Source organism: Semicossyphus pulcher, unplaced genomic scaffold (assembly GCF_022749685.1).
Source record: "Semicossyphus pulcher isolate SPU_LCO1_2020_fin unplaced genomic scaffold, fSemPul1.0.p SCAF_9, whole genome shotgun sequence".
Taxonomy (NCBI): domain Eukaryota; kingdom Metazoa; phylum Chordata; class Actinopteri; order Labriformes; family Labridae; genus Semicossyphus; species Semicossyphus pulcher.
Window position 1 is genome coordinate 9,255,756 of NW_027211770.1, and position 27,463 is coordinate 9,283,218.

The 27,463-nt window shown below is 44.6% G+C and overlaps 2 protein-coding genes across 4 annotated transcripts in view; one reads left to right on the forward strand and one right to left on the reverse strand.

Moving 5' to 3' along the window:
• The window catches only part of LOC138583701 (teashirt homolog 1-like), a 37,214-nt gene extending 24,789 nt beyond the window's left edge, over positions 1-12,425 (reverse strand). Inside the window, exons 1-2 of one of the 3 annotated variants that reach the window (XM_069655661.1) lie at positions 12,261-12,425; positions 9,685-10,243 (exon numbers count right to left, since the gene is read on the reverse strand). In XM_069655661.1, the coding sequence (XP_069511762.1) occupies positions 9,685-9,724 (40 nt within the window). In that variant the 5' untranslated portion in view covers positions 9,725-10,243; positions 12,261-12,425. Of the gene's footprint in view, positions 1-9,684; positions 10,244-10,348; positions 10,394-10,445; positions 11,063-12,260 lie in introns of those variants that run through there. The other 2 variants (XM_069655660.1, XM_069655662.1) reach the window with 2 other exon arrangements.
• Positions 11,532-15,586, forward strand: LOC138583702 (prostaglandin reductase 3-like). The gene is made up of 2 exons (XM_069655663.1): positions 11,532-12,098; positions 14,400-15,586. The coding sequence occupies exons 1-2, from the start codon at positions 11,815-11,817 to the stop codon at positions 15,328-15,330; spliced, it is 1,215 nt and encodes a 404-aa protein (XP_069511764.1). The 5' UTR covers positions 11,532-11,814; the 3' UTR covers positions 15,331-15,586.
• Positions 15,587-27,463: the final 11,877 nt, after the last annotated feature.

Sequence of the window (27,463 nt, forward strand, 5' to 3'; positions counted from 1 at the left end):
GAATTTTTGGTTGGTGTGAAAATTATTCCAATTATCACCATACAGAATTATAAATATCAGCAGCTTCCAGCAGCAAAACACTGATATCTGCTGTGAAATGCTTTTATCTGTTTGAACCTGAAGTCAGCTGAGAGAGAGAGAGAGAGAGGGAGAGAGAGAGAGAGAGAGAGAGAGAGAGAGAGAGAGAGAGAGAGAGAGGGAGAGAGAGAGGGAGAGAGGGAGAGAGGGAGAGCAAACAAAAACACGCCAAGAAGTGCAGCGGCCCTCCGCACTGCGACCACCTGGGGGTCACGACCTGCCTGCGACCCCTTCAGCTGTGCACTCTGGCCAGGGTGGGGGGTGTGTGTGTGCGGGTGTGAGGAGGGGAGGTGGGGGCCAGAAAACAAGGCATCATTAGGGCTGAGTGATGAGTGGTGGCCACGTCTGACGACGACTGCAGGGTAGAGCTCGGCCACGGGAGCGACACTGCATTTATAAATGCCAGAGGGCCTTCACAATGGCGTCAACAGCAGCAGTGCAACAACTGTGTTCATGTGTGTGTGTGTGTGTGTGTGGTTAGAGGAGGGGGGCGAACCACCGCTGGTATGAACCCCCCTGTTAACAAGCTGCCTCTGTGACCCACAGGATATTGCTATACACATGTAGACAACAAACACATTGAAAACACACCGCGCCGCTGCCACTGAAGGAGCATTCCTCCTGCTAATGTCCATCCACATGTATAGAGTAGCCACTGTAGCCATCTTGTTTTTGTTTAGTCTCCTTTCTGCCCAAAGTTTGGTTTGAGCGGTTTGATTTTCTCTTTTAATCACAGCTGGAGGAGAGGAAGAGGGAGGCACGAGGAAATGAAGGAAGCGATACGACAAGAGGGGCAGTGTGCGGAGGCAGGATCCTGGGAGTGCGGTGTCGTATGTGTGTGCAAGAAGGCGGCAGTGTGGGACTCCAAGGTCAGCCGATAAACACCACATTCACAAGGAAGGTGGAGAACCTGCAGAACTCCTGTTTTCAACCAAAGTCGTCCAATCCTAGCCGAGCATTCGCCTCAATTAATCACTGGGATTGTTACACCATGGTAATACCAAAAACAATCTCCATGATCACACGCACAAACAAAATCTCAAATTGCTATCATCCATCTCACCTGCCCCCGTTAAAACACAGAGAGGAGGGGGGGGCTGGGTGCAGCATTCATTGGCCTCCGTCTCCCTCTCCGTTCTAAAGGCCTGGCCAGTGAGATGATGGTGAAAAATTAACGGCAGGCAGCCAAACAAGTGAAGGCGCCAGGGCGAGGGGATCAATGCGCGGCATCCGCGGCGGGAGCAGCTATGTAAAACACTTGCCTTAAGTCAGCCGCATCCGGTTAATATTTAATCCCTCCATCCATCTCCACAAAGAGCATTTCCCTTTTAGCTTTAGCTGCCGTTTACTTTGATTACACACAACCGTTTGGGGTGGTGGTGGTGGAGTGGAGGGGGCAAAGCAGGAATGATAAGAGAGCATGTTGGGTGATTTGCATGAGGATGGAAAATATTCTCAGGTTTGATAATGGCTGGGAGCAGTCTAGAGCCAGTGTGAGGCAGAGGAGAGGAGGTAGGCCTGAAGAAAGAATTAAATAAAAGGAGGGAGAGAGGTTGAGGCATGTAAAAAAAAAAAAGAGAAAGGTGATGCAGAATGAAGCTCAGAAAAAAAACAAACTGAATTTCACTCCGAGGGGTTGCCTTATTTAAAACAAGAGATATGCAAATAAAGCAGGAGTAGCGAAATAACACTGATATTATCTTCCTCGGTTATTTTCTGTGGCAAATGATTTCTAGGGAGGAAATCCAAAACTGTAACTCCCAAGTGAACATGCAAATCCATGTGTGTATTCCTGGGGAGCCGTCTGCGCTCACTCTCGTGGTGCTTTTTTCGCGTTGCTGTTTTTACTTCCTCCTTCTACCGATTGAAGCTTCTCATGTTTATTCTGCGCCGGCACTGCAAACTGCATTTATTACAGACGGCGAGTAATAACTGGCGAGGCACAAGAACACATAATAACTTTAAATTCATACAACATATGTGCATGTGAGGGTAAATTATAGGGTGCGCGGTTAGGAATTAAAGGTATGTGAACTTTACGTCTGCCCTCTTCATACGTACACGGTTGCCACTTTGGCTGAATGCACGCACACACTTTAAACTCAATTAAATTAAAGTGCCACCGCGCTGATTTAAAGCACTAAAAATGGATGAAATACGGCAAATGTAGCGCACACTTGCTTTAATTTCCTTCACTCGATGTGCAGCAAAGAACCCAGCCGACCCCAAAATGTGTTTGTCAGCCAGCGGGGTTTACAGGAAGCGCGCCTCCCGAGATGGGCAATGGCAACTGTTCATTTTCTCACTCATTGACCTCAGCTACCCACTTTACAATGTGGAATAAAAGCAGGCCTGTATCAGCCGACAGGGCGAGCAGCAGAGGATCAAGAGATGTGGGTTAGACTGCAGCCGCTGCTTTGCAGAAGGTGAACACACCACGCAGTGTGTACAGATGCACTCAGACACACACCAGGGAAGCTTGGAGGGACTTTTCTACCTGTAGAATGGAGTTAAACAACTCTGTAACCTTGTTTAAAGATTTATATCTGGCAAGGCAGAAACATCGAATAAAGGGTCTTAAATAACAACTTTTGTTCTCGTATGTCGTCCAATAATTCTGGAAATTCTGGAGCAGATTGGGACACAACATAAGTCCCAAAAATAGCAGCTACAAATGGACCAAACTGCCCCCCGCCCTCCCCGTCCGTCTACCTACAAACGCGGAGCTACTGACCAGCGAGCATCTGCCGCTGGCCGCCGTTTCAAAGGAGGAAGAGAACCTGGGCTGCAGGGCCTGTGACAACACTGACAAGGGTAAAGTGTTATTTCGCTCGCACGCCGACAGCTGGACAAGGGGGTGGGAGTGTTTGAGGGTGGATGGGGGGTGGTGGGGGGGCATACGGCCGGCCGGGCAGTAATTCTTAATTGACACCTGTCAGGATAATGGCGGCAGTCGCAGCTGTTGCGGGAGAATTTGTCCATCGTCCCGTTCATCTGTCAGCTCTAATACCCGTCCTAAAAGCTGCCCCCGCCCACCCTCCAACACCATCTCACCACCCCTCACCTTGCCATAATCCACCCACAGAGACCCCCAACCACTGACACCATCTTCTCCGAGGCTGCTGTTGCACTAAACGTTGGCGCTAACTCTTTTAATCGAACAACTATCCGTCCGATCGCCGTTGATTCCATTACATTTTTTGGATTAGGATAGAACAAATGTTTCGTTACATTTCTCTGTGCGTTCAAAGTGTGTTAAGATGATTAAGTATTTAGCAAAAAGCAGCTCCAAGAAAGCACAGTTAAACTCTTCCCTCGTTCCCCCGAACAATCTCCACCTAACTTTGTCTGATGAGGTAAGACCGACAGTTTAAAAACAGAGAAGAACTATATTTTTTTTCATTCAGCCTCCTCTAGCTCCAGCTCTCTCGCTCGCTCTCTTTTCTCTTTGCTTCTGAGTGGCAAAGAGCGAGTATTTATCCAGAAGAGAGGGAGATGTGAGATGAGAAACGCGCCGAAGAGGGGAAAGAGCAAGAAATAAAGAGAGAGGGAGTGCCGAGAAATGAGAGGAGAGATGAGAGGTACGTGAAAGAGACGAGAAGAGAGAGGAATGGAGGAGGAAGAGACGGAGGAGAGGGAGGAGTGCGCTGGGGTTGGGTGTCCCTGGATAGGGCTTTTGCTCTTCTGTAGTGGGCCCATCTCGTTTGTCTTGTTTGTTTGTTGGCATCAAAGCGCTGCCTCTCACTCCCCCTGCTAACTGATGTAATGAGTGGGTAAGCTACATGTTTTTTTTCCTGCGCTGAGGAATTCAAATACTTATTAGACAAAATATTCTGTAATTGCTCATCTTTTATTGATAGAAGTAACATGTTAAATTTGGCTCTAGCAGACTTTCCCGTAGCCTCTCGAGGAGGCACCGCGCTGATCAAGAGAGCAAATTTACCCTCGGCAAATGTAATACTTTACTTAAGAAAATTTGAGATGTCAATTTTTGTGCCTTAAATGTTGCACGACTACTTCTCTTGAACGCTTCCCCTCTTATCTTCCTCACGTCTCAAATTATGAAACTTAAAACACGGAGGAGAAAAAAAACAACATACAACATACGAACAAATTTTCATTAATGAGCTCAAAAGCCTTACATCCCCTCTGTGGAGCCCAAACAAAACGTAATTACTCAGCACAACACAAATATTACATAGTAATTAAGCCCACTTAACAAAGAGCTGATAACAGACACTGCACGCCGTTTATCAAAGCTTTGAGTCCAAGCTGATGTTAAAAAAAAAGCCAGTTTGTTATGCTGCTGCAACATTGAAAAATGAGAACAAAAATTCTTTATTTGGGGGGAAATTGTTTTTCTATGGCAGTCAGGAGTAAGACTGCTTGTCAGCCCAGTCCCAGAGGGCTGCTTTCTATCTGTTTCAGACTTGATTTTCTCAGACTTGGATTTTTTTTTCTCTCTCTTTTGGATCCCATGACTTGCTGCTGTTTTTATGTGCTGCAAGGCAGGCAACAAAGCACATCTGGCTGCTTTAATGATATGATTTCCCATCATACTAAGCCACCTCCATTATGACCTCCCACAGAGACATGCTGGCTGCACTTAAGCATTAGGTGTAGGTGTGTGTGTGTCTGTCTGTCAGTCAGTCTGACTGTCTGTGTTTATGGTTGACGGTGTGTGTGTGTCTGTGTGTCGAGGGTAACACACTGCTAGTGATGGTAGCAGCGTGCCCTGAGGGCAGCTTTTGTTGAGAATGCCCCGGAAAGAATCAGAAAGAAAGAAGGAGAAAGAGACGAGGAGGGGTATTACTGCTGTGCTGTGAAATATAGCCTTATCTATGGGAACAGGAAAAGCTTAACACATGCAGCTTAAACCTTGCTAATACCTTGCATTTGATTATATTAGTTATTCACTGATAATCAATACTAAAAAAAGCCTTTATGCTGATCTTGAAGCTGTTTTGTGAGAATTTTCTGCGCGCAAACAGGATAATAAACGTAGCTAATGCATGTAACTAAGAAAGTAATACCACACACACAGACACGCGCAGACACAGGGGCACTTGTGGTGACTCGAGGCATTAGAAGAGCGAGCTGAGCATGTTTGACCTTTGACTGCCTCAAATCCCTGATGTAAATTTAACTAATAGTTTCAGAGGGTGGCGCAGGAGCAAAAGTGGCTATCGACGAGGTCGATCGATGCCACCTGCTAACGACACCACCGCTCCAATTAGCGTAACCTCTAGCCGAGTCCGGCCGCCATAAACACACACACACGCTAAAGGGAATGCCCAGGAAACATGGAGCTAAGCTGAAAGAGGGGGGGGAGAGTAAAAGAGGCTGCTGGGGATCAATACGTGCTCCTGCTCCGTCAGGTTTCTCTTGTTTAGGTTGGGAATAGTGAGCAGATATGACCGTCAGAGGTGAGAAATATGTGGAGCTGCTGTAGGAGGTTGTTTTCGTGCTCCTGTGGGGGGAACGGAGAGGCCCTGCTAAAGAGGATGACTAACGCGGCGTGGTTACCGTTACACTCGTTCAAGTTATTCATTCCAGGAAAACTAACACCGGTCAGCGTTAAGCTACAACACACACACACGCACACACGCTCTCTCCCCCTCTCTCTTTCAAACACAAAAAGCTCACACTCCTTTTTCATTAGATTCTCACATTAACTTCTCTTTTCTCAGAAGCTTTGCAGCCTTTAAGCTATCCAAAGTTAGAAACTGCTCCAACTCTCAGGCCAAAGACACTAGTTCCTTTACTTTTCATAAAAAAACAAGAAGACTGTTGTAATTCTCAAGAAGCAGGGTGGTATTCAAATGCGGCAACATTAAAAGTAAAAGAAAAAAAGAAAACACACACCTTGAGGCTATACACTCCTCAGGACGCCGGTGCAGACAGAAGGGTAGGGGGGCACATAAATCTCAGCATGCTGATTATTTCGAGGGGAGAATATCACATAACAGCATCGTCAAGTAAGAGCACAAAGGTCGCTGTGTAATCTTAGCTACCCCGGGCATGCAAAATCATTAATCCCTGGGCACTGTGATTCTCCAGCTCGGAATAAACCGGAGGCCTTCAGCCAGGCGGCTGCAGCAGCACTGAGCTGGGAGGACGTTCAGCCAAAGTACGTGGAGAGCGTGTTATGATGTGTTGGTGATTTACTAGCAGGGCTGCAATACATGCAAAAGTGTAAAAACTTCATCTGAGCGTCTGTATTTTTAAGAACGGTTGCTGGGATTACTTTGGAGGGGCAGTATATCAAGTTTTTAGGACGGGCTTAGGGTGTGTCATTAATATAAAAGTGAATAAATCTCCTGCAACAGCTCAGAAAAAATCTAGAGAGGAGAAAAAGAGGAAACTTGAACACAGAATTTCATCTGATACAAAGAAAACAAAGGAATAAACCTGAGGGGAAGGCTGTGAGGTGGTGTAGCCGGTCCAGCTTATTACAAGGTTATAAGGGTGGTGATGGTGATGGTGGGGGCGGCGGGGGCTTACCGAGGTCATTAACTGGCATTGTCTCCTGACGTGATTAGTCAGGTAGCAAAGTCCATTTGTCACCTGCACAGGCAAATTGAGTTGGTGCTGCACTAGGGGCTATGGGGACTGTATAATATCAACTTGATTACATCAAGGCAGCTGCGGACTTGACACCTTACTGAATTTGTCAGCATTAATCGTTAGGGCCTGTCACAAATCCATCAGCTCCACAGATAATTAGGGCTCTCTCTAATGAAGCCAACGGGAAGCAACCTTACCCCCGCCGCCCCCACCCACCCGCACACACACTCTTTCTTATAATTAACCACAGATATAAGAGCGACTATCTTATCTGCTCTTCCTCCTCGTCTTCCTCCAGTAAGACTATCTAAGCCTGCCTGGGATGAAAGACGGCGTCACTCCGTCCTGACTTTTAATTGTTCCTCTCTCTCCCCCCTCCACCACCACCACCACCTTTAAAAACGAGTCGCTCAGTGATGGAGTGAGGCTACAAGTGTAAGAAGACGCACAGGAACATGCATGTGTGCACAGTAAGATGAAGTGGAAACAGGGAAATGCAGATGTACTCTTAAAAACACTTTCTGATGCAGGTTTGGAAGGTTTCTTTCCCTGAAAGCTTCACTGTTAAGATTTCTAAACATGGATCTTATAATAAAAACTTATATTTTTAAGTTGAATGTGAGGTATGAATGTTTTATCTGTGACGTAATGCCTTGTGTGTTGGTAATTTTCTGTTTTTTAACTCACATATGTTTTGTTTTTTTACACACAAACACACATTCACACATACCTCGAAATGTAACTTGAAAAAAATGTGTAGAAAAATTATTGCTTAAAAAAATGAGTCCAAATCCGAATTGTCTTTCTACAATGTAAAAGTCAAAATTTCTGGAAAAATTTTACATTTAGCGGAGACAAAAAAAAATCTATTCTTGCTAAAAGACCTGGAAGGAAATTAAATTAAACGTCGCCTTAATAAGAGAATAAACTTTAAGATGTGTATCACTGATTATAAAAGTCCACAATTATGACTTTTGCCATGTATGGGGTTGTTGGATATTTTAAGCAGGATTTGGCCTTGGGACAAACATTCAATCAAACGTTACGTAATGAAAAATATTCTTCAAAAAAAGGTAGAGGGAAATTTTTAAAAAAGCCAATCCTGTCTGGACTCGTCTGCTTTTGTTGTTTTAATTGTCTGAGCTCTGATTTCCATGCACAGTCACACCATGAGCAATTTCCTCTCTGAGCAGCAGCAGAGTGAGGAAGCCACAGGTCAGTACCAGCTCCCAGTGGAGCGCCATGACTAGCCTAGTATGTGTGTGGAAGTGTGTGTGTGTTATTTGTTGCTGCTGTGAGCGTGGAGTGGAGAGGGCGTTATCTCTGACCGACTGTCATGTTCGTGGAAGAATGGAAAGCGTCCCGTCTGCCAAGCTGTGATTGACCATTACAACCCATGATGCGCATGGCACTCAGTGGATAGTGTAATGGATCAATGGTGTGTGTGAGTGTGTGTGTGTGTTAGCGAGACAGAGTGTGTTGTTAAAAAAAAAAGGGAGGGGAGGGAGGGGTCACAGAGATGTCATGTTTTCATGCCTCCATCTACATGCAGGGACCTAACGGGAGTCACTCGGCTCCGACCTTTTCCACACGGCTATTACACCAACAACACACGCTGAAAAAGTAAAGTGATTCTCGATATCTAAATCTGAATCCTTTCTAAGAAGTGTGGGCCCAAAATTACTTTGCTAGAAAAACCAGGAAAGACAGAGCGTAACGCGAGCACCGGTTGAATGTTCTCCATCCTACACTCCTTCTCATCCTCCTCCTCATCCTCATCACCACCACCATCACCACCACCAGCTCCCCGCTTTCCATGATAAAACCTGCTGAGTTCAAAGTCTTCGTCGGCTGGCCCTCCTGTTCGACCCGCTTTGCACCTCATATTTCAGAATCTCTTTAAAATTCTGTAACTGTCTTTTGTTCACTCCAGTTGTTAATGCCTAACTTCAAAGGCTCGGCCTCATTAGCACAGAGGTAGAAACCCCTGTCACTCATTTACATTTGTTTAAAGGCTGCAGGGAGACGAGAGAGAAAAAAGGGGGGAGTCCAAATCCAAACCACTAGAAGTCAACCTTGTCGGTCCTCTGCCAAGACCTGGTTTTATCAGTTGGTCACATTGCAAATATAATACTCCCCTCCAGCAGTGGATATTGATTTCATTACTGGGCTGATTCTTACGCTGAATGTGGGGAGAATTTGGATGGGAAAGCACAAGAAGCCTCCACGTTCCTCTCTATGAAGAAAAGACTTTCGAGGGGAATCAAACACCTGATTAAAAAGGAGTGTTTGGGCTGATTTTCCCTCTGATCTATTTAACATACACGCCGCCCTTTCATCTGCTTTTACTAGCTTCCCTTTAAATAAATGAGGTGATTTTCCACCATAATTCTAAACTTTTTTTTTTGCTTCCTGGTTGAGACAACAGGAGGGTTGTGTGTGTGTGCGCGTGTGAGAGAGTGGCTAAACCTCGCAGAGGCATGCCTGTCTTCATGGAAGGATTTATTGATGTTTATCAGGGATGAATAGATCAAAGACTGCCACATGACAGGCGATCAATCACGCATCAAATCAAGGATGGCAATCCTCTAATAAAACAGAAAGAAAGGAAAAACCGGCTCTCACCAGTTTTCTCCCCCTTCTTTCCCAGTCAATTATTCATCATTACTCACTCTTGAACCTCAAAAGCTCCCTTTTATCCCCCATAACATGCCATTTAGTTTATCTCACCAATCTTAAGAGAACTTTCCTGGCAAAGGAGGATTTTAAAAAAATCTCCAAGTGGCAGTGCAGCGCAGATATGTGCGTCATTTGCGCAATTAGACACAATTTTAACACAACTGTGGGTCAGAGGTTGAGCTGCGCGGCGTGTTAATAATACAACAAATTAAATTAAAACAACAGAGTTGTAAAATAAATCTCAGCATGCAGAACAACTGAAGTGTGTGAAAGAGAAGCAGATATTTCATTTGGCAGTGGAAATAAAAACTAGTTGGCTACTGGGATGGGAAATGGTCGCTAGGAAGGGGCGGGTTATACCTGCTGATCGCCGCGGCTCTTGCTGCTTTCTCCTCGGCATAGTGACCGTCACTTTCCACGGTGCTTCTCATGCAGGAATTAGAAACAAATCAAAGTCTATCAGTTTTGAAAAATCATCCCGTTTTTTCGGGGGAAGTAGGTTTCGATCTCGCAGCTGAAAATGTCTTCTTTTCAAAGTGGCTGCTCTTTTTTGGACTTAATGGCTGGATCGGCTTCGACAAAAAGCAGGAAAATTACGAAGGGATTCGGCCAGCTCCTGACACCTTCATGTCCATCAAAGATCATCTTCCTTCATGTCTCTCGTGGCAGGGTGGAAAAAAAGAAGGTAAAGCAGCAAGAAAGCACTCAAGTTTTCAGTTCACTCCCCCTGGAAAAAATCTCTCTAATCTCCAGTGCTGTTCGGAGGGGGACGAGACTTTGCTGCGCCTTTTACGCACACCAAAACTAAAAAATAAATAAACTCTAGCAGTGAGCAAACAAATAAGTCCCGTGTGAGCGCAGCGCACAGCTCTGATAAGTAATGTATCCTCGTGTTTCCTTCTCTTCGTTTGCCAGAGACCTGAAAGAGAGAAAGGGGAGAAGGGGGAAAGAGATAGACAGGCATTAGATGGGTTAATGTCAGTCCCGTCACCACCACGCCACCTCAGCCCGGATCCAGCCTCACCAGTCCGGCGGAGACTTTTTCCTCCCTCCCCTTCTTCCCTCTTTCTCTCCCATTGAAAAATAAAAAATGGGAAGAGCAGGCTTTCTCTCTTACTTACGTTTTTAAGAGTCGTGGAAATAATTTCCACCGCTCATCTCATCGCATCTTGGACGGAGTCGGGTTTTTTTTTTTTTTTTGGAGGGGTGGTTGATGCGGTGGAGAGGATATCACTTGAGAGAGAGGGGAAACAAACAAGACGCAGGCGCATCCAAGCTTCGCAAACAACAGATCAGGTCGACATGGACTCAAATATTTGTCTCTTTAAAAAGGCTAAAAGGGGGAGGAAAAACTCCAGGGACTGATCCGAGGTCTCCCAAAAAAGAAAAAATGGAAACGCGGTGGATCCAGAAGCTGTTTCAGACAGTCTCAACTGATAGACAGACGCATCGAGTGGCTTTTCCTGCTACATTTTTACTCCTCCCCTCTCCACAAGCGTCACCCCTGACAGAGGAGCCTACCTGTCAATCTTTTTAATTGTCTTGTTTTCCCCCCTCTCTCCCTCTCTCTCCTTCTCCCTTTGCTTTAAAAAATCCAAACCTCCGACAAAGGGAAGGATCCTTTCGGAACTTAAACAGAGATCAACTAAAAACAAACTTATATGAACATGTATCGCAAACCACAACAAGTACTGCTCAAGTATTAGCTTGTTACAACTCAGATGTCATCTTTAGCTTATAAAAGCGTGGCTCTGACAGAGCACGAGGTGGAGGTTCGGCTCCCACTGGGGGTGGGACGAGGGTGCAATGATCCAATATGTTGCAGCGTTTAATTCTCTTCCGTGATTTTGAATAGATGCTTCCAGAAAATGACAGTCAGGTGTCAATAGATGGTAACACGGCTACAGGAAACGTGCAGAATGCAATGTTCCACAAATCGCTGCTTTGGTTACAGGTGTACATGTGGACACAAACATGTTTCGGCTGCAGCTGCTTCAAAATAAAAACGCGAATTCACTAAACGCGCAAATTGCACAAAACACCCTCTGATTATAGTTTATATTTGTGGATGTTTAAAAAAGATCCGGTGGGTCGGTGCTGTCTTCGTGGGAGGAAAACGGTTGAGGATACGCTGGGAGATGAGGATTGATTTGTTTCACCTTACTAGGAAGTGAGTGCTGTGTCCGGGAAGGGGAGGGACTCCGCCGACAAGTCTGGGGCGCTGCTGTGCTACTCACAAGGCTGCACCATAACAGTGCACCGTTTTTAATCGTAAATGCAAGATTCCGTGTTTGTTATTTTTGCGTAAGTGACCGAAAGTCACGCTACAAAGCGTCGCGGCTTTTATTTTGGTTGCAAAAGCGCGTTTCGCCCGGATTTGCCCGGCCCGGCCTGGCCTGCATGCTGTGCGCAGGCTAATGGCAGTTAGTGCTTATCGCTGACACAAACGTACGTCAAGTTGCCCGTGAACTTTGTCACATTAACAGAGCCATGTCCAGCCTGCTATTGGTGAGAAACGGCAGGAGAGCGATATCGGTGATCGGCGGGGGGCGCAGAGGCACCGACGCACTTTCAGGAGTTCATCCGGCTGCGCGGCGCACAATCATAGATCTGTCCTACTCAGCGCACTTCATGGATTTTAAAGGATCCTCCATACCGAGCAGCATGAAAAAGCTGGTCGTAAACAAGCTCAGTCCGAATTTCAGGGAGGCCGTTTCTTTGCAAACCGTGCCGGTTCCGACACCAGGGGACGCGGACCTGCTCGTCAGGAATCGGTAAGTTGTTGTTTTTGAAAGGTAGGAACAAACAAACAGTACTGCCCTCTCTCTGCGCGTTTACAATAGCGAAATGTGACTCACAGAGTCTATCTGTGGATCATTTTTTGTTCCCGATCAATCACAGTAATGTTGAGAAGTTGTACAAAGGGATCCGCTTACCTCGATTTACCCATGTCCAGCACCTGCGATCATCATCATCACAAGATGGCAAAATACGTGAGGAATAAACGCTGTACTGTAATTCCAAGTTCCGCCCTCCCTGCATTTGTCTATCAATCCATCTCGGCATCTCTCTCTCTCTCTCTCTCTTCCCCTTTCTCTCTCCCTCTCTCTGTCCTCCTGTCTCTCTACGTCACCAAACTGCAAACAGAAAGTCGTGGGGGGGTTCAGACTGGCATCAAGAGATGCAGATGATGGAGAAGGAGATGCAGTGTTGTACATGGCGCGGTGGATGCAGGGACGTTTCTCTCATTCACAGCAGCTGCAGAAGCCAGCAGTGCATTCATGGACAGGGAGAGTAAACCCACCTGAAATCAGCCTCCTTGCTTCTTTTTGACCAGATATAGTCTGAATGACTGTACTATTTTTGATTATAGTGTTTTAAGCAGAAGTGCTCATTTAAGGTGGAAAAAAATGTAGCTAAATTTTGAAAATAGAAGAATTTCTGATTCCAGCCGGAGGTGATCTCTTCCGCTAGTTTTGATTCACTACTACATAACTGACTCCTGATGTGATTTAAAATTTACATAAATACACCTAAGGGCTCACTGTATTATTTACTGCAAATAAAATGCAGATTATCACTTAGATTGAGTCTAAAACACAGTGCATCAATGTCTTCTAACCTTGCAAATCAGTTGCTTGTGAACTCAGACCTTTAACCCTCTCGTTGCATAAACAGGACGGTGAGGCGTCACGGTTAAGAGATCAGAGAGGATGTTTAAACCAACAGGAAAACGCATGTTTGTGGTGCAAACTGAGAACAAGTAGTCCCACATTGCACAGCTTCAGTGCAATCCTAATGAAATATAAAAGATGAGTGTTACACGTGGAGACTCAGAGGGAGAAATTGATCATTGAAAAAATCTGCAAAAAAGAATCTGACGGATTAACAAGGAAGAAATGAAACTATTTTTTTAACTTCATTTTAAATGTATATTTTCAACACAGAGTTTTTCCAGAGTCCCTAGATTCTCATTGCTCTGCGTGTGATCTGATCAGTGTGTACACTTTTTAATAGTGTTTGCATCTAGTAGAATAAATGCACAAGCTGCACATGAAAGACAAACATGGTATGAATGTGGTTTTATGTTGTTCTTCATTATTAATCTGTTGATAAGAATGCGCTCAAAAACAAATCATTATCACATTAATTCATAGAAAAAAACAATTTGTCAGTTTTGCTATAAAAAAAAATACAGGCCTTCAAAAAGTGAGCATTTTATTTTGTAGTTTCAAAGTGTGCTACACACATCAATTACACCTATGATGTTATTATATTATAATGCTACTTGTGTGAGGCTTTAGTTAAATGTAAATGAAATCATTTTGCAGAACTTCTTTGTGAGAAAATGCTCAGAATCAAAAGTTTGTCAAACAGAAAGTGACTTTATTCTCTCGCACCAGAATCTTTAGTGTTTTTAGTTAGCACACTGAAACACTGAACAGTATCTTTGATGATAACAGAACATCTCCCTGTGAGGAAGCTGATTCCACAGATGTAAAGTAGTGGAATCAAGGTGTTTTGTTATATCATCGTGACCCATCTATAAACCACAGAAGCATTATCTCCCAGCTCAAAGTACACGTGTGACACGCACAGTAATGAGGCTCAGCATGCGTGCCGCTCTAACAGACAGTAAATGATTTATTTATACATTCCTTTCTCACATATTTGTTTCCAACATGTTACCAAAGTAAGATGAAAACAGCCGTCTTCGTGTTGAGGCAAGAAGCAGCTATCTGAGATTTAAAAAGTGCAGTTTGTTGTGGGTGTCTCTGAAGACAATGAATCGTGACATCATGCAATGTGTTTTGTGATACAAACCTTCCCCTGTCAGTGCAGGACTGTTCTCCTACAGAGAAAGAGGAATCATTGCCAAAACAAGCCGGAGTGTTTGTGCCCCGTGCAGACATGTCTGGAGAAGGAAGTCTTGACCTTCAGACAGAATTCAGGGAATATTCGCTCACACTAATGACCACATAAAAGCTTCTGTATATTGTCTTTGCATTTCTTTCACAAGTTAAAGGTTTATTTTCTCACCTTTTAATCCACTTTTTTCTTTGTCTGTGTTTCAGTTTTGTGGGAATCAACGCCTCTGATATTAATTACACATCAGGCCGTTACGACCCCTCGGTGAAGCCCCCCTTCGATGCTGGTTTTGAGGGTGTCGGTGAGGTTGTTGGCCTCGGCCTTAGTGCCAGCTCCCGTTTCACCGTCGGGGACACTGTGGCCTACTTCTACAACGGCGCCTTTGCCGAGTACACAGTGGTGCCAGCCAAGGAGAGTGTCCCCGTCCCTGCAGTGAAGCCAGAGTTCCTCACCCTGCTGCTCAGCGGTGCCACGGCCTACATCGCCCTGAAACGTCTGGGCGACCTGGCCGAAGGTGAGACGGTCCTGGTCACGGCGGCTGCAGGAGGAACGGGACAGTTCGCCGTGCAGTTCGCCAAACAGGCCGGCTGTCACGTGATTGGGACCTGTTCGTCCAACGAGAAAGCCGGCTTCCTTAAATCCATCGGCTGCGACCGGCCGATCAACTACAAGACAGAAGACCTGGCCAAGACGCTGAAGAAAGAGTATCCAAAAGGCGTGGACGTGGTGTATGAGTCAGTGGGAGGCAGCACCTTAGAACTCGCCGTGAAAAGTTTGGCTACTAAGGGCCGGCTGATTGTGATCGGCTTCATCTCCGGGTACCAGACTCCAACAGGGTTCCCGCCCTTCAGAGGGGACACCCTGCCGGTGAGGCTGCTGCAAAAGTCAGCCAGCATGCGTGGTTTCTTCCTGCCACACTTCTTCAGGGACTACAGGGAGGCTCTGGGTGCCATGATGCAGATGTTTGCCAAGGGGAAGCTGCAGTGTGAGGTGGACTGTGGGGATTTGGCCGACGAGGGGAGGTTCGTGGGTTTGGAGTCGGTGTTCCGGGCTGTGGACTACATGTATGCAGGGAAAAACCTGGGCAAGTTGGTGGTGGAGGTAGCACCACCCGCTGCTAGCAACAGTAAGCTGTGATTTAAGGGATTGTTTATGCACAAAACAAAGACCAACTTGAGTGATCGTTCACTGTGAATGTTTAATCGTCTATAACAGAGTTCATGTTCTTTATTTTTGTAAGATGATTGATGAAGCAGAACAGAAGTTCATGAAACTTTATGCAGCACAACGGTGCTTTATGTGAAAGTTCAGCTGTTCCTTAAATCTGAATTTAAATACTAACTCTGCCTTGATGATCATTTTGCACAGAAGTCAGATTAAAATCAGAACAGCAGCCTCTGTAATTCTTTCTCCATCTTGTGAGCGAGTCCACCTCCGAAATGATTTTAGACCTGCTGCCATAATATTCTTGCTTTTTGCACTCTCGGGCACTTTATCAACCATAAATGTTTTATGATAGACTTCATTGTTTTTCTAATAGGGGCTTACATTGGTATGTGCTTGTCAAAAGTGAGTGCTGCTCCAGGTGTGCTTTGTATTTCATTGCCTGTTTGTGGCTGACAGAAACGGCATGCACACAATCAATCTTTTCATTCACATGCCCAGAAGCTGCACATAATAAAAAAAAATTAGTCCGGCTAACCAGGAGTTGGACTGGAAAAGGCCATTACTTTCCTCCACTGCAAGAGGGAAAAAAATCACTTGTAGTGAATGTGTTGTGGAATGCCCTTTGACATTTTATTTTTTGTATTTCATTTAGTTTCTGAAGGAAGAAACAAAAGCAGCAACATGTTTAGGAGGTTTAATCAAACATCTGATCATTTCTACATGAAACCCAAAGATTTTTATTTCTGTACCAAAGATAAGACGTGTTTATTACGACTTTAAAAGCCTCAACAGATACAAAGTTTCTAAAAAATTTGCAGCAAACCTAATTTCGTAAAAAGCAAGAAGCCGCATGTTGAAGCAGCCTGTGTCGTACGAATGTCCTGCATGTAGTCTAAAGCAAACACCTGTTCCTACCTGGCAGGGAGGGCTGTAGTGTTCATGCACTGTGAACATGTTATTTCCTCATCCAGGTGGCCACTCAAAATATAACCCAGTGTGAAATGCGTTACAGGTGTGACCCCAGCATGCAAAGCTGCTACCTTCACCAGACGGAGCAGGAAATCAGAAACACACCAGGCCAAGGCCGATCTGGGTCCACAGTGAGGGAAGTCTGAGCAGCAGTAGAAAGCTTGTGGTCACTCTTAAGATTTAGTTAGAGTCATGACAAATGTTTAAAGTCATATAATCTTTAAAACACTTAAAACACAGAAAGAAACTGTTAGAAAAGTTCTATCTGCAAGGATGAAAACATTAATTTATCACTTGTGAAATTATTACCAAAACACACCAACCAGGCATGTGATTTATTAAAAATTAATACTTATTTTTCCACCTTTAATTATATTTTATTCCCTCCAGATTGTTGACTTTGGCCTGTGCGCCCTACATTACTTGTTCGGTGGGCCTGCAGTGGTTCTAAGATGATCAGTTTGAATTATTGTTGCTCCCAGAAGTCACATCTTTTCTGTTCTTTTTCTACGTCTTTACTAAAAGCTACAACATAAAATGTGGGCTCGCTTATGTTGCAGGTTCGGTACATCTTGCTACCCACACGTACCCATGACCTTTAGCCTTTTAAATTCATATCAAAATAAAGGAAGTGAAAAGAAATGCATCGAGCTCAACTGACCTACGACTGTTAAATAATCACCTCTGCAGCATCACTGCTCGTTCAGGCGTCATGATGCTACAGCAAGCTCCTACACGCCGGCCGCATTAACGCTGAGAAACGTGATGATGCACATGTGTGTTCGGATGAATTTTGCATGCTTGAGTACTGTTTCGCATCCATGTTGCGCAGCGCGGAGGAGGAGGAGGAGGAGGAGGCCAGCTTTAGCATCTCTTCAATTAACAGGAGAGGCCTCGTCTGGGCGTCCTCCAGGGTCTACCTGTACCTCCGCTGATTAGTGAGCAGTCACAGCCCCAATTAGAGAACACAGGAACCTGGAGAGACAACACTCTTTATTTAATTGGATTGCGTTGCAGTCGGAGGCTGCTAACTGGCAACGTATTGAAGCAACCTGGAACTGTGGAGCGTAAACAAGACATTAAAGATAGAGACGGTCTTCAGAAGGATCTGCAGACTTCTGTGTGATGTGAAACTTTGGGAACATGACTTCAGTCGAGGAATTATGCAAAGTGGCTCTTTCATTTTTGGTAGTATTTTTACTCCAAGAGGGTCATTAACACACCGGTTATAGTTAGTTATATGGGAGATAAATTAGGCTTATGATTGTGACCTTAATGTAAATATGAATGACTTAAATGCAGGCGGTTACAGTAAGTATTTTTAAATTGATTGCCGAGAATGGGAAAAAGAATGGTTTTAATTTGTGAGTATAATTTTTATCGCCATGTTCATGATTGTTTTAAAGTTAATGCAACTTCATAATTACCAGTGCATTAGAGCCGCTGAAATGCTACAGCACTGTGTCTCATATTTGCTGCTATTTTTGGCAGCGTACCTGAAAGTTAGACGTTAAGTCGGGGAGAAGAAAAATAACACATTCTTACCTTTAAGAAAGGAAAGTTGAACTTAAATGCAACGTTGCTTGATTTTAATGCACTCAGGGGTTTAGCTGCTACAGCCTGACTTAGTCTGGGATGGTGGCTAATGTTAGCAAAGATATGTATCGCTGCATAAATGGAGCAACACCTGCGAGCTAGTTCAGCCAGGCAACTCGAGCTGCACTGATTTCATACTGACTCCACAATCACCTGACAAACACTTCCTCTCAATTTGCCGGTCTGTTTAAGCTGCAGGATTTCCGGTTTTTGCCACCACTGCCCTGCACCAGCATCCACCTGCAGACTCCGACTAGGGGGGTTTAAGATATTATCTCATCACTCCTCAAATTTATGCATATAAAATAAATCTGCGAGGAGTGATGATGTCGCCTAGCATTAACATTTAGCATTATGCTTTAATTCTCATGTGTACTGGAAGCAGCCAGTATTGCTCAGAGGTTAAATGTGTTATATCATTTTTCATCTTTTAAGGACAGAAACAATTTTAGCTCCTGAAGTCAAACTTAGTCAAAATGTTTGTTTTTCTTTCAAATCCATTTCATCCTCAAAAAAGCCCCTCAGCTCAGAGCCGGTTTCCACTGCTGTATCTTTACATTTCGGGTGTAAATTTGGCAAAAGTTCCCCCTCTTTTTTTTCCACTAAACCCTTTTTTCTCCACAGTTTCCCCTCACTGGAACAAGTGCCACATAACAAAGACATCACCCTCATAGTGTGGGACGGTAGTCTACCTCCGGGCGCCTGAGGGACACTGGCTGGCTGCTCGCTCGGTGCTGCCAGGATCCAGACAGTCCAGTTTCTTTCTCTGCAAGTCAGTCAGACCCCCTCAACTCCCCAACTCCCCGAGCCCCCGTCACTCCTACCTCCGCCTAATTACCAAACCTAAAACCCCACTCGACTAATTAGCCACAGCAGACCCAGGAACTGTGAGTAAAGGTAAAGAGATGGCTTCATTCAGGAGCGTGTGTGTGTGTGTGTGTGTGTGTGTGTGTTAAAGAGAGTGAAAGAAAGAGACAAGAAGAAAGGGAAATGGAATATTCAAGCCTCCTTTAGCGAGCACATCTCTACAGCCAATTAAAGTCATTTATTAAACTCTTTGCGAAACCTGAGTTGTGCGTGACAGAATGATAGGGGAATGTGTTTGTTTGCGACTGTGCATGTGTTTCCGGGTGTGTAGACGTGCGCGGAGGGCGGTTGCACACACACACACACACACGTCCACATGTGTCTCAGTCTGGCTGGCAATCTGTCGGCTTTTCTGTCTATCAGCGGCCCAAGAGCTCAGTGGGACATAAATTACAATATGCAGCAGAGCCACTTGTGTAAGTCTCAATGAAGGGGAGGAATAACTTTCTTAATCAAGTCCCCCTGATTAATTGTAATAAAGGTGTCATCCGTAAATGTGTCCTCCTGATTGAGTAATTCGCGGCCGGAGACAGTAAGCACATCCGTGGTGATTGTGTGTGCGGGGGGGGGGGGGGGGGGTGTTGGACAGAGTGGAGGGGTGGGTGGGGAGGAAGGTGTGTGTGAGCGGAGGACAGACTGAGACACAAATAGCTCCTGGGCACACTGGCAGCCTTCGCACAACTGACAGTTATGAAATACAATTATCAGTGTGATCTGCTTAAGAATTCATCAGCGGCTTCAGCGGCCAGTAAAGACGTTCACAGAGAGTGGGAGAGAGACAGGGAGGGAGGGGAGGGGAGGGGAGGGGAGGGGAGGGGAGGGGAGGGGAGGGGGGACACGAGAGGAGAGAAGGCCTCGCTGATTCAATGACAGTTTTATTTTGTCCAGCAGATTGTTCACATTATGTTGCACCACTGTGAGAGGAGTTTATCTTATCACCTGTTTCATTGCATGTAGTCCATCTAACCTAACTAGGTTGAGCTTTATGATCAATCACAGTGACTCGCCAAGATTTCATTTGGTTATTTGCAGGTCCAAAAATATCTAGAGGTGCTGACCGAGATTGGAAATGTGTTACACAGCAAACTCTTTGACTTGTGGCCCTTAAAGTTAAGCCATGTCTTCTTGTGCCTCCTTCTCACAGGCTGCATGTCTGACCAACCAAGAACTAATGGTCCCTTTTGAAAATGTGATTTAAATAAAAGATGTAAAATCATCATTATTTCATTCAAAGATTGGAGAAAAGTCTGAAGAAAAATAAATACACGCTGCATGTTCTTTGTGCCTGGGTTCCCTCAGTATACTCGACTTGCAATCAGTCCAGGGGAGTGGTGTATTCTGGAGCAGGGGGCAAACATGTAGTGAAAAGTGCCCTCATGGATGCACCAGTCGTTGCTAATAAAAAAGTGTCCAGGTGCCCTTCCAGTGGATAAATGATACATGTTGGAAAATGAGTTAGCCTCCGCACACTCCGATGTGTGAGACAATGTGCCCTCTGGGTATGCCACTATTGCAAAAAATGCCCACACTGTTGTTTCAGATCACGCTGGTTCCCCATGACATACAGCAGATGGCCCTTTTCTTTGCCCCTGCCCCTCAAAGCCTGAGTACACCACTGGTCCAGGGTGTACCCCACCCTCTTGTCCAATGAAAGCTGGGATAGGCTCCAGCACCGCCCAACCCTGAACAGTGTAAGCAGTATTGAAAATTGATGGATTTACAACATCTTCTGAGAGAGACTGTGGTTGAAAGTTTTGGGAGACCAGTGAGTGGATGGAGCAGTTACTTTTTTATTTCACTGCCCCTTAAATTTTTCTTGCCGACCTTTGCAGGGGTCATGCGTCCTGGGTTGAGAACCACCAATCTTTCAACATCATTTTCTCCGATGATTTCATTAAATTCAACTTGCACATCTAGACGCCCTTTGACCTCTGAATCACATGACTAGTACTTTAATAAACATGTTAATAAAACGAATGTTACCCAGCCATATATGACCCATGATAACCTCTGCAGGTAGATGTAGTCCATTTCAAAAGCAACCAAAACTACACTCACTTTAGAAAACATGATTTAACAGCACTGTAAAAAAACATATAAGAACCAATTATATGTTGCAATATCAACACAACATGATAAAAGTTTATTCCAGCTCCCTGCACCACCTGCATGTTGAATAAAAGATCAAAACAAGCACTAACATTTCTATTTGACAGATAAAATCAGACTCAACAACATTCATCATGTCTTTGTACCTACATTAACCCTTTAGGGCACCTTCTGCGGCCTCTAGAGGGGAGCGAGGGTCCCTCACTGTGTCTGTTAAGATGTAGATATATATTCAGTTGAAAGGCAAGGGCACTATTCAGCACCTCAGGATTAATGACAACATCACTGACCAGCCCCATATTTCCATTGGCTGGATAAAGAGGAGAGGGGAGGCGGTGGTGCGAGAGGGGGGGTGAGCATCCTGTCGGCGGGATGACGGACAGGTCCTCAGTCCAGCTCCCAGAGGTCCCCCCCGTCCTCATTCTTTACTGGCCCGCGCTGGCTGGCGAAGGCAGCGTCTCTGCGGCCAAGGACACAGGGGTGTCAGCGAGGCGTCTGGGTAACATCGTTCATCAGGCCGCATCGGTAATGGGTAGCTCTCTGTGACAGTGGTCATCAGGACACAAAAGCAAAAGGGCCCATAAACATCACATGACAGATGGCTGGGAGGACAGCGCGGGACAGGGAGGGAGGGATGGAGAGCGAGAGATAAAGTGAGATAGAGAGAGAGAGAGGGAGAAGGACAGAGGTGGAAGAGAGATCTCAGGCTGGACTGTTAAATCTAGTCTGAAAAGTCTCAAGTGCTGGATGCTTTATGAACGCCCGTGTTCAATGTCAGCCGTGGAGGGAAGAAGTGGAAGTCACAGGGAAACAGTTTGTAAGTGATGTCCTGCAGAAAGACTAAAAGTGGATGTAGACAGCGTAAAACAAGGACGCATTTTAGTCTGAATGCTGGAATTAATCTCTATTAACAGATGAGCTGCAGGTGAGGGACAAGGTTTGTGGTATTGGAAGCACTGTCCGAACTCGTCTGCTATACAGGAGTAAAGTTAAAGTTTGATTATTCTCTACAGATATCTGCAAATAAATGTTGATAATGATCCATTCGAAGGCGCCAACTCTCCACACCAACATCATTTTCGTTTCTAAAGTTGCCACTTGCACTGAAAAAAAATGACCAGATCACAGAGAAGGAAGATTTAGGTGTGGATCAGACAGAGCGTGCTTTGCATGAGGCGCACCACACTGCCTTTTCTGTTGAAGCCTGCACCTTTTTTTTTTCTAACTGTTTTTAAGGCAACCACCGAATCATTAGCTGTCATTAACCTAACCGTTATGTTCCCATTTATTTTGGCTAGCTAAAATACTTAACTTTGTGTTCAATACATTAGTTATATCTGCATTAAAAAAGGAACATGTGGAGGGCACTGGCTCTGGCTTTGATGGAGGGTGTGAGGCTGTTATATACATTTAACACAGGGAAACAGAGATCCGTGTAGGGCCCGCCTCTCCATTCATCTGATTGGACAATGAGAAACAACGGCCATGACGTTGGGCGCTTTTCTGCTTTGAGTTCAAGTTTTTTCAACCCGAGGCGCTCTGAGCGTTTCCCCAAAAACGCGAGGTGCACAGGGCAGAAAAACGCCAGGCACTCTGCAACCAAAAAAGCAGCGTTCAAAAAGCTTCCCTCTCACTGAAAAAGCCGCCCCCAGCTGCTAAAACGCGCTCTGTCTGATCACGACCTTAAACTTGGACATCGATTATCGCTTACCCAAACACTCCACATAAAACCGGTAGCTGTGAAATATTGGCCATTGCCCCCAAAGGATATATTGTCTTCAAACTATCGCCAGTGGGTTCCAAGATTGTGCTCAAATTAAAGTAAAATATTAGTCCTATAATTGCCGTTATAACAACCTCATTCTAGCCGTTTGGTTCCAGAAAATAAAACCATTTTCAACAACATACATTGTGTTCAAAACATCAAAAAAGATGGTTCAGGATTTTATTAAAGTGTATTTCTCCACATTGGTGTAATTTTCCTACAGTTTGTTTCCGTGTCAGTGACGACCTTTGCCAATCGGTGAGGTGAAACCATTTAACGGTTAAATGCAAGGATAGATAAGAAAGAGTTGTTTGCTTAAAAGCCAAACATGGAGATGGGAAAGTTGTGCATGAAGAAGAAAGAATAAGAGATTGTTGAGCAGACTTCTACTCAGATTCGAGCCTGCAGCGCCGATATGTCAGAAGATTTCATCAAAAGGATGTTTGGCACAACTCTGACTTTGAAGAGTTTGACAGATAAGCACAGCGTGTCGGCAGAGCTGGCCTGAGGAGGATGATGTTTTCAATAAATTACGGCCTAAGCAGGTGGAGGGGAGGGGGGTGAAAGTTAAGGAATAATTACGGCGCTGATATCAATGACAGAAAGCGAGAAACAGGTTGTGTGAAAATGAGGAGAGGTGAAGGTGTCGAGGGCTGTCACAGAAGTTGTTGTAGGTCCCTGTGGAGGAGAGACGATTGTTGTGTTAGCAACACCTTTGTCACCTCGGGATGTATACTTTGTCTTCAGGTGTTTACACAGAAATCAAGTCCCAAATGTGAGGTATCATCTTCCAAACGCGGGGGAATGTAATGCAGCTCCGTGCCCTCCAAAGTGACGCCGCAGGCCGCGCTGCGTCTTTCTTTGTTTTCTGGGAACGGCCTCGCCCGTCCATTAATCGTCATCCATCCATCCTGTGCACCTGTATATAACAGGGAAATTAGAATATCCATCACTGCAGCGCAACGTCAGAGTGATTGATGTGTTAGTCACTGGATCCCCTCCGTTTCCTACCCAAGTCTGTGTTTCAGGAGTGAGAAGTGAACATTATCTAGCACCATGATCAGATTTAGTCCGCACATTTCCATCGAGTAGAGCGTTTTGAGTGGATGATACACAATCTGTACGAGGAGGCAGCCAGCAGAAGGTTTATGGAAATCTAATATCATAGGGCCTTTTGGTTTGTTAGACTTGTTATTCATGGAGTGGGCTGGTGACACTTTTGATGTAACAGTATAAGACAATGTAACGAGGCAGAATCTCATTTTGTTGAAGTGTTTCTGTCAAACTATAGTCTGAAGGATGATCGGGAAAATCTGTGCAAACAGGTTTTGAGTGGGGTGTGCTAAGACTAAAATACCAACTGTTCTCAGAGAAAAGCCTTTGGTAAATAACAGGAAGTGTCCTCGGAGAAGGAGATATGAATGCCAGCGAGCGCATTTGGCTTTTATGTAGAGCAGACAGTATTTAAACAAAAGGCATAAATAGAGTCAGTGCAAACAGATGAATTAAAGTGATGTATCAAATCAATGTTTGGCTTTTATTTATAAGACTGCCGGCTTTATTTGGTGTGGTGATGCAAATGCTGTAAAAGAGTTTAATTCAGGTGGAAAACGCTCGTTTGTGCTTTTATTTTGGTAAAACTGGCTGAAAATATTCTTTCAAAACTGTCAATCCAAAAATATCCGTGTTTAAAAACAAGTATCGGTCAAGTTTATGTCTCTCCTTCTCTGTCTATCTCCCTGCCTTTGTGTGTGTGTGTGTGTGTTTTCGTGTGTGTGTGTGTGTGTGTGCTTTGACGAGGTGCAGACAGGAGCCCTAACGCTGCAGGATGGAGAAAGGTGAACAGGAAACAGAAGGTGCCCATGGAGGAGGTATATGACATCTGTCAGGATCCAGGGTGGGTGGGGGATTCAGCTCCCCTCCTCCGCCGGCCGAGGGTCACCCATCGCACCGCAGTCGCTGAAGTTGTCACGACACCATGACACTTACTTGGCAACGGTGGCCAGCGAGCCGGACAGCCTCGGACGTTCAAGACACACACGTATTTTTGAGTAAATTTGTCTGAGGGGTGGGGGTGAGGGGGCGTTTTGTATGTGCTGTTTGTTCTTTTCTCTGTGCAGAAATGTCAGCGTCCTGCTCATTGTTGGGGGTTTTTTCTCCCTCTTCTTTCTCTTCAGGGTCCTGGATGGAGGAAGGTCAGCTGACACGGCAAGGTCGACAAACAAACAAACAAACAGAAGGAATTAAAATAGAGAAAAACAGAGCAGATGAAACGTGTGTTTTTACGGCTGTGAGGCTGATGGCATGTAGCAGCCATTACTCTCCGCTGTGTCCTCTGCCCCCCATTGGCTGCAACAACACCGCCTGGCTGGGCTGCCAGTGTCACGTCAATATCATGATCCTGCTTAGCTACACGGACGACAAGGGCCACCTCACACCAGGACCGCTTTACTGGTTCTCACTGCTCAGGAAGCGGTGTTTTTTTCTCAAGGCCGCAGAGGTCATTCACACTTCATTTGATAGAAAATATTGTTTCTTAAGCCAGCGTGAGCTCGAATTATATTTTTTATCATCTGTATGAAGGAAAAAGTCAAAGACAATTCCAAACAAAAAGTATATATATAGTACAGCCTGGCTCCACACCTCTGACTCACTGCCACATGTAGGATTTATTTAAACGTGAAAGAGACATTCGTTCTCTCACTTTGTCCAGACATTTTGATTTGTAGTTTGGATTTTAAATCATTTTAGATGCTGGAATATTGGGATATATTAAGGTGGTGCACGTTAACGTCAAGTATTTAATGACAAAGATAAGGCTTCAGTCGCAACAGCCTCATCAGGACCAACTGATACTTGCATCAGACAAAAATTAAAGAGGTTTTTCTTTAGTCTTGCAGTATTTTTTACTTTAGTGTTTTGATTTCAGCGTTATGATCTTAGAAGATGCAGGATTGATGTCATGATGTCAATAAGAAATCTTTAGGCAGCTAGTTTTTCCCACAGTGATTGTGTTCCTGTCATGAGCTTTGCACTGTAGGTACTTTTAAGTTGTCACCATTTACTGGATCCGGAAATACACGTCGTTACGTTGAAGTCTTTGGTTTTTTTTGCAGGTTTCCAACCAGTTTTTACAGATCTAAAAATGGCTCCGCCGACTAAGCGTCCCTGTATTTACAGTCTTATGGATGCCGTAAGATTGTGTTGAACAACCGTGCATGATGAAAAGCAACAAAGACATGAGTTAATGTTTTTTGCTCGAAATCATGTAATCACTGACGCTAAACCGTTTTCCCTTCCGGAGACGGACGCTGTTGGGGGACTGACCGGGCCGTGGCGACTTTTTCTCATATATAAATTCTGCGATTTTTTTTGGTCATACAAGTTGCAAAAGACACCACATATTACTGTTGTCTGTTCTTGTAACATTACTATGTGGGTTGAAGTTTTCTCTTTTATTTTGAAAGCTATTTTTAGTGTTAATTGTTACTTTGTGTGGCCTAAAAAGCTACACATGCTACATATTTGGTACCAAATTAACAAGGAAGTTGAGTTTTTTAAAATGAAAACGACTTGTGATTGTCACTTTCTTTTTGTTCTTGAGATAGAGCTGTTTGTTTGGATGAAGCAGGAAAATGCTCATTAAAGTGAGAGCTCTCAGTGAACTGCAGCAACATTCTGCTGGAGTCGAGAGGGTTAAAGGGGACATGTTTTAGCTCTGCAATTAATTCTCTATTATTCTAATGTGTTTTTGAATCACGTTGTTAAAGTTTACTTCATTTTAAAAATTGTATACATATTTTAATTGAATAATTTTTTGGAGCCTCTTCTTCTTCCTGAAACAAACAAGCCGTTTTGGCATTCAAAGGTGAGACCTTAGCCACGATTGGCTGACAGTATTTGGAGTCACCACGTACACTGCACTGTCACTCCAAAGGTTTGGTCGATTTCGGTGAAAATAAGGTTCTACGTAGAAACCTGCGGCTGCTCTGAACGGCCCAATTCAGAGGCGACCTTTCACTTTTTCACTGTGAACAATAAACACCAAAACATGTGAAACCCAAAATATGAGAATATCCATTTAAAAGATATGGCCCCTTTAAAAAACATTAAGTGACGCAAATTCAGACTCAAAAACCAAACATCTAAAGACTCAGACATGTGAAGAAATATGTTGAATTAATTGTACACCCCCACTTTTAACTGTGCAGTCATAATATAGCTGTTGAGTTCATTATAAATAGGCAGCAGAGCCCCATTTGTCCTGACTTTGAATATGTGTGTGTGCAGGTGAAACGCAGGCCTCCCCCTCACAGATTTGTATGCAGAGTGTGCCTTTAAAAAGCATGTTTCTTTTGTTTATTCTTTGCGTTGTCTTTTCCTTTCTGTGTGGAGTTTTGACATTGGAGATGACAGGTGTCTGTGGGGTGGAGGAGGAGGAGGCGGAGGCGGAGGAGATGCTGGTAAGAAAACAATCTTTGACTGCCTCTGGGTGAAGGCAGACTCCTCTAGGCAAGGCGGCCTTCAGCGTTTAGCTGGGGGCGCAGTATCAAAATCACAGCCACTGCTGTACCCCTAAGGCGCTAATCTCAACCAGTTACCGTCAAGTGCTGCTTCTTCTTTATATAATCCTTCATTCCCCCCCTTCCCTCCGCTCTCTCCATCTCTGCCATTCTTCCACTGATCCAGACCCAATCCACAGAGGTGAGAGGATAAATGACAGTTTGAGGAGGTGCAGAGGAAGCCAGGCATCTTGAATTGAAGCATTGTTTCTTTGCTTACAAATGCATTCAAAAG

Coding starts and splice junctions, on each gene's coding strand:
- LOC138583702 (XM_069655663.1), top strand. CDS start 11,815: ATGTCCAGCCTGCTATTGGTGAGAAACGGCAGGAGAGCGATATCGGTG. Junction 12,099..14,399: donor GACCTGCTCGTCAGGAATCG/GTAAGTTGTTGT, acceptor TCTGTGTTTCAG/TTTTGTGGGAATCAACGCCT.